The sequence below is a fragment of the Zootoca vivipara genome, chromosome 1 (genome assembly GCF_965207765.1).
Source record: "Zootoca vivipara chromosome 1, rZooViv2.hap1.1, whole genome shotgun sequence".
Classification (NCBI taxonomy): Eukaryota; Metazoa; Chordata; class Lepidosauria; order Squamata; family Lacertidae; genus Zootoca; species Zootoca vivipara.
The window spans coordinates 118,073,164-118,089,450 of NC_142582.1; the positions used below are offsets into that span (position 1 = coordinate 118,073,164).

Consider the following 16,287-nt stretch of genomic DNA (forward strand, 5'->3'; position numbering starts at 1 on the left):
TGTTTAAAGTGCAGATTTATGGAAACTTTCCAAATGCTCTTGTCATTTCAACTACTCACACCTACATTAACCTCATTCCATAAGTCCCCAGACCTCCGACTTCTCCAGCTGAATTCTTTTTAAAAATGCAAACCTTCTCTGGGGCAGATTTGGACTTGTTTCATTCCTCATAGACATCTTACTGATTCATTACATCTTTAATTTCAACCTCTGATCTCCACATCCCCACTGTCCTAAATCAAACATTCTTTACAATTCTACATTCTCAGACGGAAAGAAAAAAGATGGGGGCACTGTTTTAAAAAGAAAAAGAAAACTATATTAGTGACTGCACTCACTTAGTATATGGAATAATATGATGCCCAACAGAGGTGGAGGGGGAAAAAATGATAAAAAGAAAATTTTTCAATATTTCATTCATTCATTCATTCATTCATGGTATTCATATATCATCCTGCATAATATTAATCCTAGGGCCATTTACAGCATGATTTGAAACAAAACAATGAAAAACACAATAAACCAATTAAAAGTAATAAATAACACAATTAGCACAATACACAAGCTAAGTAAAACAAAAACAAAAAAACTTCCAGCATTTAAACTAGTATTGGCAGTATGCAGTATTTTAAAAGGACAGATCATTACAATGACTGGGAGAATGAAAATGTCTTAATCCAACACATAAAAGGTAATAAACTGGGCACTAGGTGATCCTCTTTCGTCCACTGATGAAAAACTCATCCTACACAACCAAAAGAAAATACTATAAAAGCACAACATATACAAAAGATACATTCATTCAAACCAGCTGCTGGGATAATTTATTTTCACTTCACTGGATGCTGCAATGCAAGGAACCCAATGAAACCAGTGGTTTTCCCATTTTTCAGCCTTGAAAGAATCAATTTGCCCATGTTGAAGACCATGAATGCCAGCCACAGAATCTGTGTATGCTGCAGAGAACTTCTTGGGCTTAGCTGCTATCCACGACAAACTGCGAGAATTATTGGTGTGTGTGTGTGTGTGTGCTTTTCATTTCCTGAGCTGTGAACTACAAGAGGAGAACAAGATGTCTTTCTCTGCCAAAATACGGGGTTTTACCTAGATTCCTCAGGCTAGATATTAGCACAGTGACATAAGCATGTGCTCACACACAGAAAGAAACACACACATATAAAGATCTAGCCTAAAATATTTTGGCCAAGTAAAGATTGGTAAGAATAGGAGAAGAGCCCTGGTTCGTTCCAGTTGGGCTCTTCTCATGTCCTTATGGTACAGAGCTGCCAACTTTTATTTTATTGTCCTGTCTCCTGTTACCATTTGACACCACTTTCCCCATTGCGATCTCCATGTTAGGACGAAAGCATTCACCATGCGAGGGGTTGCTGCCTAAAGCGTAGCAAGTCAATAGAAAGTTGCTAATACTACACACCAGACTTCTCCAAGTTGGTGCCCTCCAGATGTTTTGAATGGCAGCATCCAAGCTAACTTAGGTTGCTGGCAGTTGCGGTCCCAAACATCTGGAGGGCATTAACTTGGAGACGCCTGGTGTGTAGTATTAGCAACTTTCTATTGACTTGCTGCACTTTAAGCATTATGAATGGATAATAGGCGATTTAAATATGTTACGAATTTAACAGTGGACATTCAGCATCTGGATAAGCAATAGAACCAAGGAAGAGATTAGAGGGAAGTCCATTTGTTTTGTTTTGCCATTGTTGTTGTTTTTTATTTTTGGAAAAGCAATAAAATGTTGTTTAAAAAAACATCTGGAGGGCACCAGCTTGGTGAAGGCAGCGATACACAGACCTCCCATTCTCCATTAAGAGCTATAGGGAAGAATTAAGTTCTGACAGTGCAGGATACATTCAGCTCTGCTGCTACATTACAAAGGTTTCTGAAGAGTTTCTGAGGGCATCACCTACCAACACAACACTACACAACACCGTCATAAGCAGCCACCTGCAGAGTACAGAATACACAGCATATCCAAAGCACTTCCTCTTTGGGCATTCCTCTGTCCAAGTCCTCTGAGGCTCCAATACTTTGGCCACCTCATGAGAAGAGAAGACTCCCTGGAAAAGACCCTGACGTTGAGAAAGATTGAGGGCACTAGGAGAAGGGGACGCCAGAGAACGAGATGGTTGGGCAGTGTTCTCGAAGCTACCAACATGAGTTTGACCAAACTGCGGGAGGCAGTGGAAGACAGGAGTACCTGGCATGCTCTGGTCCATGGGGTCACAAAGAGTTGGACACGACTAATCGACTAAACAACAACTGTCCAAGTTAAGTAAGCACGTGAAGGGAGGGCCACAGGGATAGTTGTGCTAATTTGGCCCCCTCTCCTCACCCTCCACAAAGTTGGGAGGGTGGACTTCTGAAGTGTGGAGCGTCCTGTTCTTGTGGTCTACAGGGAGCCTCCATGAGCGCAAGAGGCTGTCTTCTCCAAAAGTCTGCCTTCCAACTTGCAGAGAGCGATGGGGGCGAGGTGAGCACAGTGTGTTCTGCGTCCCCCGCTCCCCCAGTGTGTTTGCTTAAGTCAGGCAGAAGAATGCCCGAAGAGAGCTTAAGGCAACTTATTTTCAAGTGATCGGAGGGACTCCATGCTCTAAATGCCAGGTGATCAGATGGAAACAAATGGCTCGGCATACGTTGCACACGACCAAGTGGAATTTTGTTGAGGCAATAAGAGAACAGTTGCAAACACCAAGTTATCATATGTGCGTGTCTAAAAACCCCACCGCTGGATCTCAGTGCCGAGAACAAGGCCAGAAAGTGTACGCAGGCACCATGTTCCCTAATTTGTTGGTTCATTTCCTAGCAGATTATTCTTTCACACAAGCCTTCCTCCTCTCTGTTTTTAATCTTTCTTTTTTTTTATGAAGTGTTTGCAAAGAGACATTCAGCTGGCTGGCTGCATTTAGCAAAATTGAGGAGTTGTAGGAGTAAATTAGCGTGGCTGATTTTACAACACAAATCATCCGTGGTAGTTCACCCTGTTGCTAAGGTGATGCTGCTGCGAAAGATGGAAATCCCTGCCCGGTTTCTGAATAAGGAAATGCACCACATCTTACCTACGTATTCGCCTGCTCCGGCTACTGGCTAGAAAATATGCTTCAGCATTTTTTCCTACATCTGCTACAGCCCGATCCAAAAGGTTTACTCGGTTTTACAATTCCCACTAAAGCTGAAACTGCTCGTGGTGATGGCTTAAAAAGTGGGAAGCCCAATTGCAAGAGGAAAGGGGGGCATCCAGCTGGACGCTGCTAAGCATTCCCACAGAGGTACTTTCCTTCTTGGGGAAGACCAGAGAGGAGGATAGTGACTAGGACAAGGGGCAGTCTAGGACCCCCTCCCCTTTTTGCTGCTGAAATCAGATCCAACACACCCACACCACTTGTGATGTGGGGCAGACCCATATTTAAAGACATGCAGCTTGGGATTTTGTGCAGATTACCCGAGAACATGCCCCAATGAACTAGGTGTTGCAACCATTAAGGCCTATACATTTTTTCAATATGGGATGTAAAGGTATTTGCAGCAAGGAGCAAAGCCTTTTCAGTAGCGGCCCCTGGCCTGCCGACTGAGCTGCTCCAAGAAATGTAACCACGTAGTTCCCACATCAGCAAAGCAATTTCCCATAACAGAACACATTTTTAGATGGTGTTTTCTCTACTAAATGCAATTACTTGGCTGTGTGAATGCATTGCTAAAATTCAGAAATGTGCAAAGTTTGAAAGATGGCTGTGTTTCAGTTCATTTTCTGTTTCGGAAAGTGCAAAAGCAAACTGAATGAAAACTCTCCCACGTTTCTAATGGCAACTCCATGGCCTGAGAGGACTTCTGTATTTTTAACAGGGAGGGGAAACCTACATCAGGTGTACATTTCCCCCACCACTGTAGAACCGTGGTAAGAAATGCTACACTTGGTGAATTTTCTGCTTCCTATGCAACTTATATAAAGGGAATAGTAGCCCTTCTAGAAAAATGTCCTGCTGACATATTACCCCCTCCCTTCCCCATTTTTTAATTTAAATCTTAGCAATCCCCTTTGGTTTTCATCTCCAGGAAAGTCTGGCATCTACTATGATTCACGCCATATAGATGGCCGGGACACCCCCCCCCCAAAGTGTCAATAGATTTGTTTATGATTTGGTCAATTATCGGAGCAAAGGATGTAGGCCTTGTTCCATTCCTTTTTGGCCTTCGGTCTTCCAAATTAGCGCCACTCACAAATATGAAGCGAAGAAGTTTTGGTATTTATTTTGAGTGTAACCAACCAAAAGCCACAAGAAAAGGCAAAGGCTTGTATTATTTCTGCGCAATTTTCCTGGAGAGAACCCAACTTCTTCCCCTTTTGTTTTCTTTTAGACTTGCAACCGAATTTGTCTTTTCCCAGAGGTTTCCCTTGCTTGATATTTACAAGCTGTGAATGGGGTTTAACTCAGATCGGTCAGACAGTGGTGTGTGTAGCGCCGGGGGGGGGGGCAGTAACTTTCTTCTCAATCCAGTGCTTTATTTACCTCTTTTGAGAGTCTCCTAAGCCAAACCTTCCCTTAGCAGAGCCTGAACCAGTGTTTTTTTTTTAAAAAAAAGCCAGGCCAATTAATCTGTTACCACCTGTATCGAGGAGCCTCGCTACATTCACTTCCAAGGGTCTCCAAATGGTCTTTCAGAACAAGTGTGAGATGTCACCCAGCCATCATTACAACTGGGATTTGAACCTAGGTTCCCTGCATCCAGGGTTGGGGGGGGGGCAGACTATGACAGCCACATTCAGTAGTGAATATATGGAGAAGGGGGCAGCAGTGGAAATTCCTCAGGCCACTTATTATTATTATTATTATTATTATTATTATTATTATTATTATTATTATTATTATTACCCCGCCCATCTGGCTGGGTTGCAACACATAAAAACGTAGTAAAACATCAAACATTAATTATAACAATCTGATCCAATACAAAAATGTCACAGTCCCTCTAGCCCAGGCATCCCCAACCTTCGGCCCTCCAGATGTTTTGGACTACAATTCCCATCATCCCTGACCACTGGCCGTTAGCTAGGGATCATGGGAGTTGTAGGCCAAAACATCTGGAGGGTCGCCGGTTGGGGGTGCCTGCTCTAGCCATTACCAGAGCTGTGTGTGCTCTGAAAGGCCTATCCTGCACCCCCCCCCCAAGCTAACCTGCTGCTCTCAGGTACGGTGGAGGGATCCAGTCCTCTTTGCCGAAATAAGATTTGACTGGCTACCCAGTTGGCTTCTCTATGTCGAACTGGGAGGGCGGGGGCCGCCATCTCACCTTTCGCCTCCGGCAACAAAATGTCTCCGGCTAGCCCTGCACATCCGAGCAAAACTTGCGTCTATTGTGTCACGCTGGCTTGGGTTATTATTTAAGCAACTTTCTTTTTTTCCAAACACACACACAGAGGCATTCCAGGCGATTATGCTTGGCCAGGAACAGCGAGCTGATGACAGCTACTGTCTCTTTTCCACACCTTCTGAAAAATGCAAAAATCTAGCCTTCTCTTTTAATATTTCTGACGCTGGTGACCAGTGTCAGCTCTCCCCATACAGTAACTGCTTTAAAGCGCTGCATAGAGCAGCGCATTAAAAATTAATTACACATGCTATTTTATTGATAGTGCATAATGTAATGAGCACCAGCTGTGCTAAACATCCAAACTCCTTTTTAAGATAGCTATTTAAAAAAAGAAAGAAAGAAAGAAAGAAAGAAAGAAAGAAAGAAAGAAAGAAAGAAAGAAAGAAAGAAAGAAAGGGAAAGAAAGAAACTACACTTCCAAATGTTTCTCCTGTCAGAGGAGGTGGGGTGGGGGGAGAAGAACAACATCTTGTATGGATTTGAAACAGAATTCTTTGATTTAGCTCTACATTTGGAGTGTTTGAAGAGTTTGAAGGCTCTTGGGCTTGGGTATTAGAATAAAACCCAGTTAACTCTCTAAGTGTTGGAGCCATGGTCTCTCCTACATCCTTGGTTACCTTAGATCCCTTTGTGTTTAGATTACACCATTTATTTCCACCTGCTAATATTGCAATTTCACACACACACACACACACACACACACACACACACACACACACACACGGACTAGGTGCTTAGAAGTGGCAAGCATGCACTTTTAAACATCTTTAAATACTGTTACCCCTGCTGCTTCTTAACTCTACATGATGAGGATTTACAGAGTTACATCGATTTGAATGTCTCTTTAGAACAAAGGCAGTCCTTAACTTAGATTAATAGCACCAGGGTGGAAGAGAGAAACCAACCCCCCCAATGGATTCTTAGCTTTCTCCGAATATTTACAGTGCTCTCGTCTTGTTCCTCCATGTAGTTTCTGAAACGCTCCTATCTACAATCGTCGCCTAAAAATATAAAACACAACCACACACTCAGCCATTATTTTCCTGGTTGCTTTCATATAATAAACTGAGAGACGCAACACTCTGTACCTAACATTTGAGTCAGGGGATTTTTTTATTTTTTATTTTTGGTAAAGCATATTTGTTTTAAAGTAACTATCATGCACAAATGCCATTCTGCTCGATGCTGTAGATATTTTATTCTAATCAATAAATATTAAGTAACGCCAGCTAATAGGGCACTTTCTCCCAAGCACAAACTTTAGCAAATTCTGCCCTGGTGAAAGCCACCTTCCCCCAATAGTGTATATTTTGTATGTAGCGTCAATATAGATTGCTGTAGTTACCTCTCTCTCTCTCTCTCTGACACATGTACACGAGCAGCCCAGTTTGCTCTCACCATTTTCTCATGCAAGGGCTAGGGCACTGGGCAAAGGACTGGGCAAAGGACTGTTTTTGAACCTGATTTTGGTGTGTGCCCTGCTATCCAACTGGGCATGGTGCGATGCGAGAAGGGGTGCAAGACCTGTGGGGTTCTCCTCCAGCTTTGCGAAGTTTAAGCCTGCAATCCTATAAGCATTTACCTGGGAGTAAATGCTGCTGAACTCAACTGGACTTACTTCTGAGTAGACGTGCACAGGACTGCACTGTTAGGAGGCGCGCCTTTTCTTTCTTTTTTTCAAACTGGATGAGTTTACATTCCCCGCTCTGATTACTGTTTTGTTTCCCCATTGATCCTCCAGTTTTAATAAAACCCAGTCTGGAATGAAACAAAAGCTTGCTTCTTGTTTTGAGTATGAAATGTGCAGAACACATACCATATCATTAACATAAACGTTTCTGAAATAATGCTGCTTTCTAGACAGACTGTATTAATTGTATCAGGCTCTTTTCTTTCCTTTTTTCCCTTTTTCTTTTTTTTCACAGCGAGGGTGGTCTGATCTAGGGATTCTCATTGGCTTGACTTGGGAGTATAAACGCCACACACACAAAAAATGAATATAAGGATATAATTGAAGAGGAGAAAAATATATATATTAATATATGTGTATATATTAAACACACATACTAAGTTCAAGCCCATTGTTTTACTTACAGGTAATCCTTTTACCTTTTAAACAATGCCAAGAACACACCAGGCTGGCTAAGGAATTCAGTGAACAGAAGGGCGTACAGACAAACTGATGTTAACTTTACAAGATCGCTCAGTGATTTTTAGAACACCTTAATGACTAATGCAGCCACGCTCCTTGTATTTGAGATATATTGTTTTAAACTCTCAGAGCTCGGGCCTCTGTGTGTTCCTCAGTGTTGGACCTTGAACTTCCATCGCCGTCTCCATTAATCAAGCATGTCAATGGCTACTTGCTGTTTTTTAAATATGCAGAATTTGTGGTTTCTTTCCACCTTTTGTTTTCAGAATCTGCTTGGGTTTTTCATTTTCTTTTAATGCTTCTTAATATCCAAGGCAAATTTCATTTTCTAAATATGTGCTTCATTGAGCTCTGAGCAAAGGTCTATATTGGAAAAATCTGGTTTGTAGTGGAAACTAAAGACAAAGTCCCCACCCCACATGAAAGGCTAATCCTCATTTCCCCCACTTGCATAAGGCTATTTTCTGTTGCATTTTTCTTTTGCAAAGAATAGGAATCAGCAGCTAGAACAGGAATCGGGGCCAAATCTGGCCCCACGGGAGGATGCTACAAAAACACACAGCAGGCAGACCAGAGACTAGAAAAAATAAAAATACAGTTGTTGTTTTTCTAGGATACCGTATCTGAATTCATTTATTTTCTCCTTTCCTTTCTGTATCTTTTCTATTTTGTGTGATCTCTGTTCAGATTGTACACCAGTGTTTTACACCGTATTCTGTCCTGTATGCATTGGCAAAAATGTGACATATAAATGTTATAGTCAGACCAGGCAATGTGAGGAAGAAGTGAGGAAGAAGCCACTGGGGAGAGGTGATGGGGGCCTTGGCCTGTCGCCATCTCCAGGCCAAGTAGGTTTTTCCACCATTGCATAAGAATGTCCCCATGCACACAGGTATGGATGCAACCATTGACCCAAAAACTGGTCCAGGGGAAAAGCCGTAGCTCATTGGCAGATCATGCATATACATGGTCCCAGGTTAGATCTCCACCATTTCCAGGTAGGGTTGGGAACGTCCCCTATCTGAAATCCCACCAGTCACTGTAGACAACACACAGCTAGATGAACCAATGGTCTAAGGCAGCTTCCTATGATTCTAATCAACTCAGCTAGTAACACACCATCTGCAACACAGTTCAATGCCACGTTCAAGTTCAAGAATCTCCAAATTCTCTTACCCCAATCCCCAGCTCTCCAGTGTACACATAAAGCTCCCTGGCCAATACTATGCTAGATGAGCCAATGGTCCGCCTTGGCGTAACTCAACTTCCTATGTTCAGCAGCTATGACCATATGGGATGCTACATTCACTGCAATGGAGGAAGGAAATCTGGAGGAAGTGCAGATCTGCTTCCTTCACTGGAATGGGGAGAACAGCTATTGTGGATAAATGAGTATCGGGTTACCTTCAGAACCCTCACGTCTGTACAAAATTCCTAAAATGGCAGAAAGTTTTAGGAACGTAAAACAGTAACCTTTATTATTAAATTATGAACCCCATGGAATAAACATATTTGCATGCGACTGGTGTGTGGTTTTCCAAGTTTATAGAAAAGGGTCATCCATCTATCTATCTATAAAATAAACATTACAAGCTACCAATGGAAAGCACCGAGGTATAACGTGTTTGGAGAGGAAGGCATAGCAATAGATTCATTTTTCTACATCAGTGATATTTGCTAGGCATATGGGCAATGGGATATAAATGAGAAAAAACTGGATGCCTTGTACTTTGCTAGTTCATGTGTACAAAAATGTGTGTGTCCTTCCTACCTATTAGTGTGGATATCTGTAAACATTTCTAGGTTTAGTTGTCTTCATCAAAGTTAAAACCTTAGAACTACTTCCAACTTTTTATAGGGTTTTTTCCCCCTTTAGTATTTTTTTAAAGGACTCATAGCAAGTTAATCAGAAAAAGGAGCAATGTGTTGGTTTTGATCCATGCACCACAAGCCTGTGAATTTTGCAACTGCCTTCCAGCTTCTAATTAAACAGACACTAAAAATGTTTCGGTGGGAGAATCCAATTCAGCAGGCAGAAGCCTCTCCTCAGAGGCAAAAAAGGACATGGCAACAAAGACGTCTGTAAATATTTAAAAGCAATATTTTAGGGAGTGGGCCCATCTTGCAAAAGTCTGTTCCCTATGATGGCTTTATATAGAATTCAAAGCCTGTAAGAAAACTGAACTAGCATTAGAAAGAAAGAAAAAGGAAGACTAAGGAGGTCACTTTATAATAGAGAACTGCCGCCTTATGAATGCTCCTGCAATTTCTGAAGCTCAAAAAGAGTTGTGGTCATGGGACAATCTTGCTTGCACAACTAACAGTGTATCTCTATGTTCAGAAGTGAGCCCCACTGAGTTCACTGGAGTGGGTATAGGACTGCAGGCTTAATAGACTAAAATCTGCATATATGTGCCTAAGATGAGATGAGAAGTCATGGATTGTGACACTGAGCTAGTGTAACAGTCAGGACAGCAAGACTTAGGATCAGGCTGCAAATAGAAAACACCATGCAGAAATAGTAATAGGATGTATTATCAATGGCAGGTTTTATGTTTCAGCCTCCAAACATCCCCAGGCAGCCAGGAATGCAGAATGTTTACTGTAAATTGCAAAACTCCTCAAAAGCTCCGTTTCTCGCAGTTTCAGCATCTAAGACCATTCTCTTAATAGCTCCCTGTCCATGCCAATTCTGAACAGCAAAGGTGCTATGCCATTGCCAGGCCAAAGCTGCAAGGTTTCTTTTCTTTTTCCCCCTAGATGCTTTTCCAAGTATGAGGGTTGTTTTTAAGTTGATCTGAACATTGACAATTGATTCATTCCCCCAGTATTTGGTAAAGTCTTTTATTTCTTAAAAATTACAATGGCAACAACAACAACAACAACAACATATTTTATTCATTCTAGTTTTGCTTCAAATCCGAACTAAAGACATTCCGAATTAAAATAATAATGATGATGTGATATTTAGTTTTACAAAAAGAGCTGAAAAAACACCCTTGCTCAGAGGAAGAAACAAATTTCTAACAACAGAAGAAAGCAACTTAATAATAAACTAAACAAGGCAAATGTAGAGAGGTCTCTAATGCTAAAGGAAAACTGCACAATTCTTATCACTGGAGTCCTCACTCTCACCTTCCTTACAAATCCCATGCAAATAAGCTTCTTCTAATTTTGACTACCCGTAAAATAACCCTCTTCACCGCAACATGCTTCAAATGTCACCTGATTTCTTCTGTTTTCTGCACTGAATGAGACAATAAGGGGCTAATAACCTCCTCTCCAATGGGGGAGGGGGTGAGGTGTTTTATTTCAAACAAAACTTGACCAACTACTGTCATAAATGTTTAGTGTGTGCTTTGATATTAACGTATTCTCTAAGTGCTGCAGATTACAGCAGTAAGTACAGGAAGCCATGATAGCAGGTCGATCCCCCCCCCCCCACACACACACTTAAAACTGGCACAGCTTGTTCAGCAAATAAGATCAGTCCAAAAAACTAACAGTGCACGACCGGCAGAGTAGGAAGTGAAGGAATGCAAAATGCAAACGTCCCCTGCTTCTGTGTGCTTTATTGAGTTACTCTTTCCTTATCTATTCTTAGTTTTACTCTCTCCATTATTGCTGTATGTTTGTCTTAGAAGAAGTGAGCAAACAGGGTAGCACACTTGCTTGTTACATCTCCTATACGGGAGAGACTCCTCGCGTCTATGTTATGCCAAATAAATGCTGTTGGAATAAAGTATCTGTAGGAAAAACGCTGAATTCGTCATTGCAAGTCGTCATATACTAAGTTGAGGGGTTGTCCATGGGACAAACCATGGAAAACAGCTCTTGCCTCCACTAGTCAATTCCTTTGTTTCCAGAACTTTCTGTCACTTAAAAGTCATCCACCTCTTCCATCATTCAGACCATGCACATGGGAACATAGAAAGCTCTCTCCTATGGACTGAAGACAACCGCTCTGTCTATCCTGGTACTGTTTGTGGATCGTTTGCCAACACTATGGGAAGTTTGTTGTTGTTGATGATGATGTAGTTGTTTTGCCTGAAGAACAGTCTGCAAGTCATTAAATAAATAAAATAGTACTGCGTATTCCAACTGGCTGTGATGCCCAAAGGAACAGTGGGAGGCGGATCCTGGTTCTTGTGTGCCCTTCAGCAACACACCATCCACAGGCCTCCCTCCCTCATAGAGTCACCTCCTTGTTGCTCATCTTTCTCATCATTGCTATCACCTGCTTCTTTGCTATGAAGAGAGACCATCAGCAAGCAGGCAGTCGCTTCTGTTGCTCCTCCTTCTCCTTACTATTCCCACCGCCACTGTCTAGGCCAAGGCGAGAGATGTGTGATCAAGCAGGTCGCCATGGTGAAGAGGAGCCCTTGTCATAGTGGGCCTTCTGCTGAAGTTTGGGTCCTCAGCAGATACCTGCCAAGTTATCCCTTTTTTTAAGGGATTTTCCCTTATGCTAAATAGGCTTCCTCGCGAGAAAAGGGAAAACTTGGCAGCTATGTACCTGACTATGCCAACCACTGATGCTAGGGCCCTGCAAGGATTGGATCTCAGATCCTTACTGAATCAGCTGTGCTAGTTCCTAGACTGTTTCTCAGTGGCTGGCTATTACCTCAAAAGCCCATACTGGTTTGGAACCAAGCTACTTGAAGGGCTGTTTCTTCTAATGTGAACCCTCCCATCTTTTCAGATCAACTAATGGGTTCCTCATGTCCATGTCAGTGCCTTCTGAGATGCGTTTGGAAGCAATGCAGTGCCTCGTATAGGCAACTCTCTTCTTTGTTTGTGTTCTGCAACCATCTGAAGACTTTTTTTTTTATCCCCAAGCTTTTATGGTTTTACTGTTGCTTAGATTACCATGTGTTTAAAGTCTGGCTCTCTTTGGAGGGTGTGGGTGTGCTTAAATGCTGTTGTTGTTTTAATTTATTAGTTTTTCATTACTGGATCATTGTTGTTTTGTTTTGTGAGCTGCTTTAAAGCATCTCTGTTGAAGCGGGGACAGCAGGTTTATTTATTTTACAATAAATTGCAATAGAATAAATCTTCTGGATGCTAAGTACAGGCTCTACCACTGAACTGTAACCCCTCCCTTTCCCCTGTAGGGTAACATAAATTCATTGTGTTAAACATCTACACCCCTTCACTTTATCTGCTATCTCTTTTTCATATCTCTATGGCCCAGTCTGGACACACTAAACTGTGTCTTAGTATTCTGGTGCCAAATCTCAGAGCCTGCATTCCCTCTTCACCATGGCCACAAGGAGCAATGCATTAAGTTTTGCTTCAGGGTTACATTAACCACGGCTTGTTATGTCCAGACGTGACAAACTGTACTTAATCTTAACTAGGCACTGTTTGAAACAAGCTACCTTGAGGTATGGATTACGCAACTGGCTTGAAGCCACTAAACTGTGCTTGGCGCAAACCAGTAGCAAAAGCTTCCGAACTGGCTGCACTAGAGGAGAGGGGAGGAAGAAGCAAGTGAAGGGAGTCGAAAGCTCTTCAAGTATTATTCTTACCATGCTAGTCCAACCCCCTACAATGCAGGAATCTCAACTAAGAGCATCCATGACAGATGGCCATCCAACCTCTGCTTCAAAGACTCCAAGGAAGGAGAGTCCACAGCCTCCCAAGGGAGTCCATTCCACTGTCAAACAGCTCTTACTGTCAGAAAGTTCACCCTGATGTTTAGTGGGAATATCTTTTCTTGTAGCTTGAATGCACTGGTTCATATTCATTTATTATTAACTCTGCCTCCCTCTCCTCCACCTATTCAGTTACTGGCCCTCGGCCCAGTATACCCGAAGGAGCATCTCCATCCCTATCATTCAGTCTGGACACTGAGGTCCAGCTCTGAGGGCCTTCTGGCAGTTCCATCACTGCAAGAAGTGAAGTTACAGGGAACCAGGCAGAGGGCCCTCTCGGCAGTGGCGCCCTCCCATCAGATGTCAAGGAAATAAAGAACTCTCTGGCTTTTTGAAGACATCTGAAGGCAGCTCTGTATCGGGAAGTTTTTAATGTTTGACATTTTATTATTTTTTATATTTTGCTGGAAGTTGCCCAGAGTGCAATTATTATTATTATTATTATTATTAGATTTTGGTTTGATTTGGAATGTAAGCTCCAGGATGAAGGGTTGTCTTTGGATTGTTATTCTAAAGTTCCATGCATAGTGTAAAACAGCAGCAGCAGCAAGGATTCATATGTTAAAAAGGTGGAAATCTGTGCGAACGTTATTGTGTATTTTACGAAGGTTATGATGCACACACTATGAGGTCACATCCAGTTTGTCAGTATCCCATAGAACTGATGAAAATAAGCCTTCAAACGTGGGGTGGGTTCAAACCAAAGAGCTAGCTTCATCGTCGCTTTTGATCCAACCAAACATGCACCACACAATTTCTCATATATGGAACAGAATTCACGCCAACTCGTATGACTTATCTTTCATGGATATGTATCACAATGGCATTAATGTAACTTAGACAGACAGCCAACTTCCCCAGGACAACAGCCATCATAACTGACATACTACCTGAAGGAAGACTAGACTTTTCCCAGGTACAAAATGGGAAAATACAATCCAACAGAAGTTTTAGCTTGTAAATTCCACAGTGCAGGGACTTCTCCTTTTATACATTGCAAAGTGCCATGTCCTATATAAAGATATATAATGTACAGAAACAATAGGCACCTTAGTGAATGTGTCTGGACTGAATGCAACAAATGAGAATTTACTGCAGTAGTGTTTCCTGCTTGGCAGGGGGTTGGACTGGATGGCCCTCGTGGTCTCTTCCAACTCTATGATTCTATGATTCTATGACAATGTCTCATAATCAGAGACTCCTGAAAATTACTTTGGGAAAAAAGCCAGAATTTTCTCATGTACTTCCATCCCATTTGTTCTTCACTGCCCCACCTCTTAATCCTTTCTCTTTTCATCTGTCCTTCTCTATCTCTTTTCTTTCTTTCCCCTGCCTCTTCATACCGACTTCATTGCTTCTTATTCCTTTCCCTCTTTTGGTTATACGTTTCTCATTAGCACATGGGGAAAGTTGTGGGTGAGATGGGGTATTGTTTTGTTATTGTTTATACTGTGAACAATCGTAAAGAAAAATTAATTCATTAAAATAAAATTTAAAAAAAGACCCCTGATCATCTGGAAAGACTCTGCTGGAGCAAGCTCTCCAGCACTGGTATAAACAGCCACTATTACGAGCTACAGAAAAAGATGGTTATGATGCAATGGAATTCACAATCTACTCAGAGGTTACTCTAAGATCTGACCCATTTTGTGAAATCGTTGAAGAATGGAGGAATCTACCGCAGTGGCAACTTTTCCTCGGGAACTGAGGAAATGCCAACCAAACGCACCTTGGATATTCAAGGCAGCAGCAATTTCCTGCTGTTATGCCCTAGCAACTGGTATTCAGAGATACATTGCCTCTAATTTGGAGGTACTACCGGCATATATACCTATCATGATTAGTAGTTTCTGGTAGTCTTATCTTCTGTGGATCTCTTTAATCTCTTTTTAAAGCCCTTCAACTTGGTAGCCATCACCGTATTTTGTGACAACGAACATCACAGCTTCTCTCCCCCCCACTCTGCGCAGAGTTAAAACTATTTCCTTTCAACAGACCTGAATCTCCCAGGATCCAGATTCCTTGGATGACCTCTAGGCTCTAGTATTCTGAGAGAGAGGCTTTCATCAGGTCACATACAGCTACTATCTCCCATAATACCTATAGGGTTTAAGCCGAACTTTTGAGTAGCATCTTTTAGTAGCCTTTTAGTACATAGTACAGTCTGCTATGTCCAGGTTGTTTTTGCTTTGCACTTGATGAAGCAAGGAAGAAATTAATGAGAGGCTAAAAAAAAAAAGCAGTGAAGAAAAAGTGTGTGGACCATAAGTATGCCATGTGCCTCTGAGATCTGAGGAAAGCCTTTAACACAAATCATTAGGAAGAAAGACCTCAGATGCTAAATGTTATCCAATTAAGCTTAAAAGTAAACAGCCCAGAGAGATAAAATCTTGGTGTCACATTTGTATGAGGATTCTCAAGACCTGACATAAACAAACCAGCAACAACAGACCAGTGGCAACGTCTGAGGTCAGCTAGACCCCGGCCCCCCCGAAAATAAAAATCACAAGTGAATTTTAACTCCTGCCTTAGAAACGGCCGGGAGTTGTTTTCATACAGTGCGCTGCTACCCGTGTCCTTATACATCCAAACGGAACTGGTGCTCCCATAACTAAAGAGGACATCGCGTTGGCAGCTAACCTTCACATAGCGACAATAAAAGCGTTTTCTATTACCTGACAACTGACAATGACATCCAAATGTGCCAGTCTCAGTCTGAGACCCGCCAACTGAGACTGCGCGCTCCCCGCAGCAGGGCAGGCTCAGGCAGGGCGGGAATGAGGTCAGGGCACGGTGGAGAGGTGGTGTTGCGATCACCGATGTGTGAGGGTGGGAGGAGGCCGTTATGGAGGCCGCCGGCAGCTTTGCAGGCCAAGACGGCCCTGAGGAGAAAACAATAGAGAAATCTGTCAGTGGTACCTACGTCTGAAGGGAAAGTGTGTGTGTACAGCAGGAGCGATGCGCAGCTGCTGCGCTTTCTTTCTCAGCGCACGTTTATCCTTAAGGCGCAGAGACGTACATAAGGGCTGGGGGAAAGCTCAAGGGAAACTGGCGCCTGTGGTCGCTCTAAGGGAGGCAAGAGGAGAGGCT

General features: G+C 42.4%; 1 protein-coding gene across 5 annotated transcripts in view; it reads right to left on the reverse strand.

The window, feature by feature from the left end:
* Positions 1 to 16,287, reverse strand: part of BCL11B (BCL11 transcription factor B) — a 154,661-nt gene that overhangs the window by 64,439 nt on the left and 73,935 nt on the right. For 3 of the 5 annotated variants that reach the window (XM_088673162.1, XM_035106409.3, XM_088673158.1), the window contains exon 3: positions 15,873 to 16,079. The exons of the other annotated variants lie outside the window; for them this stretch is intronic. In XM_088673162.1, coding sequence (XP_088529288.1) covers positions 15,873 to 16,079 — 207 coding nt within the window. The remainder of the gene's footprint in view (positions 1 to 15,872; positions 16,080 to 16,287) is intronic. 5 annotated transcript variants of the gene reach the window in all.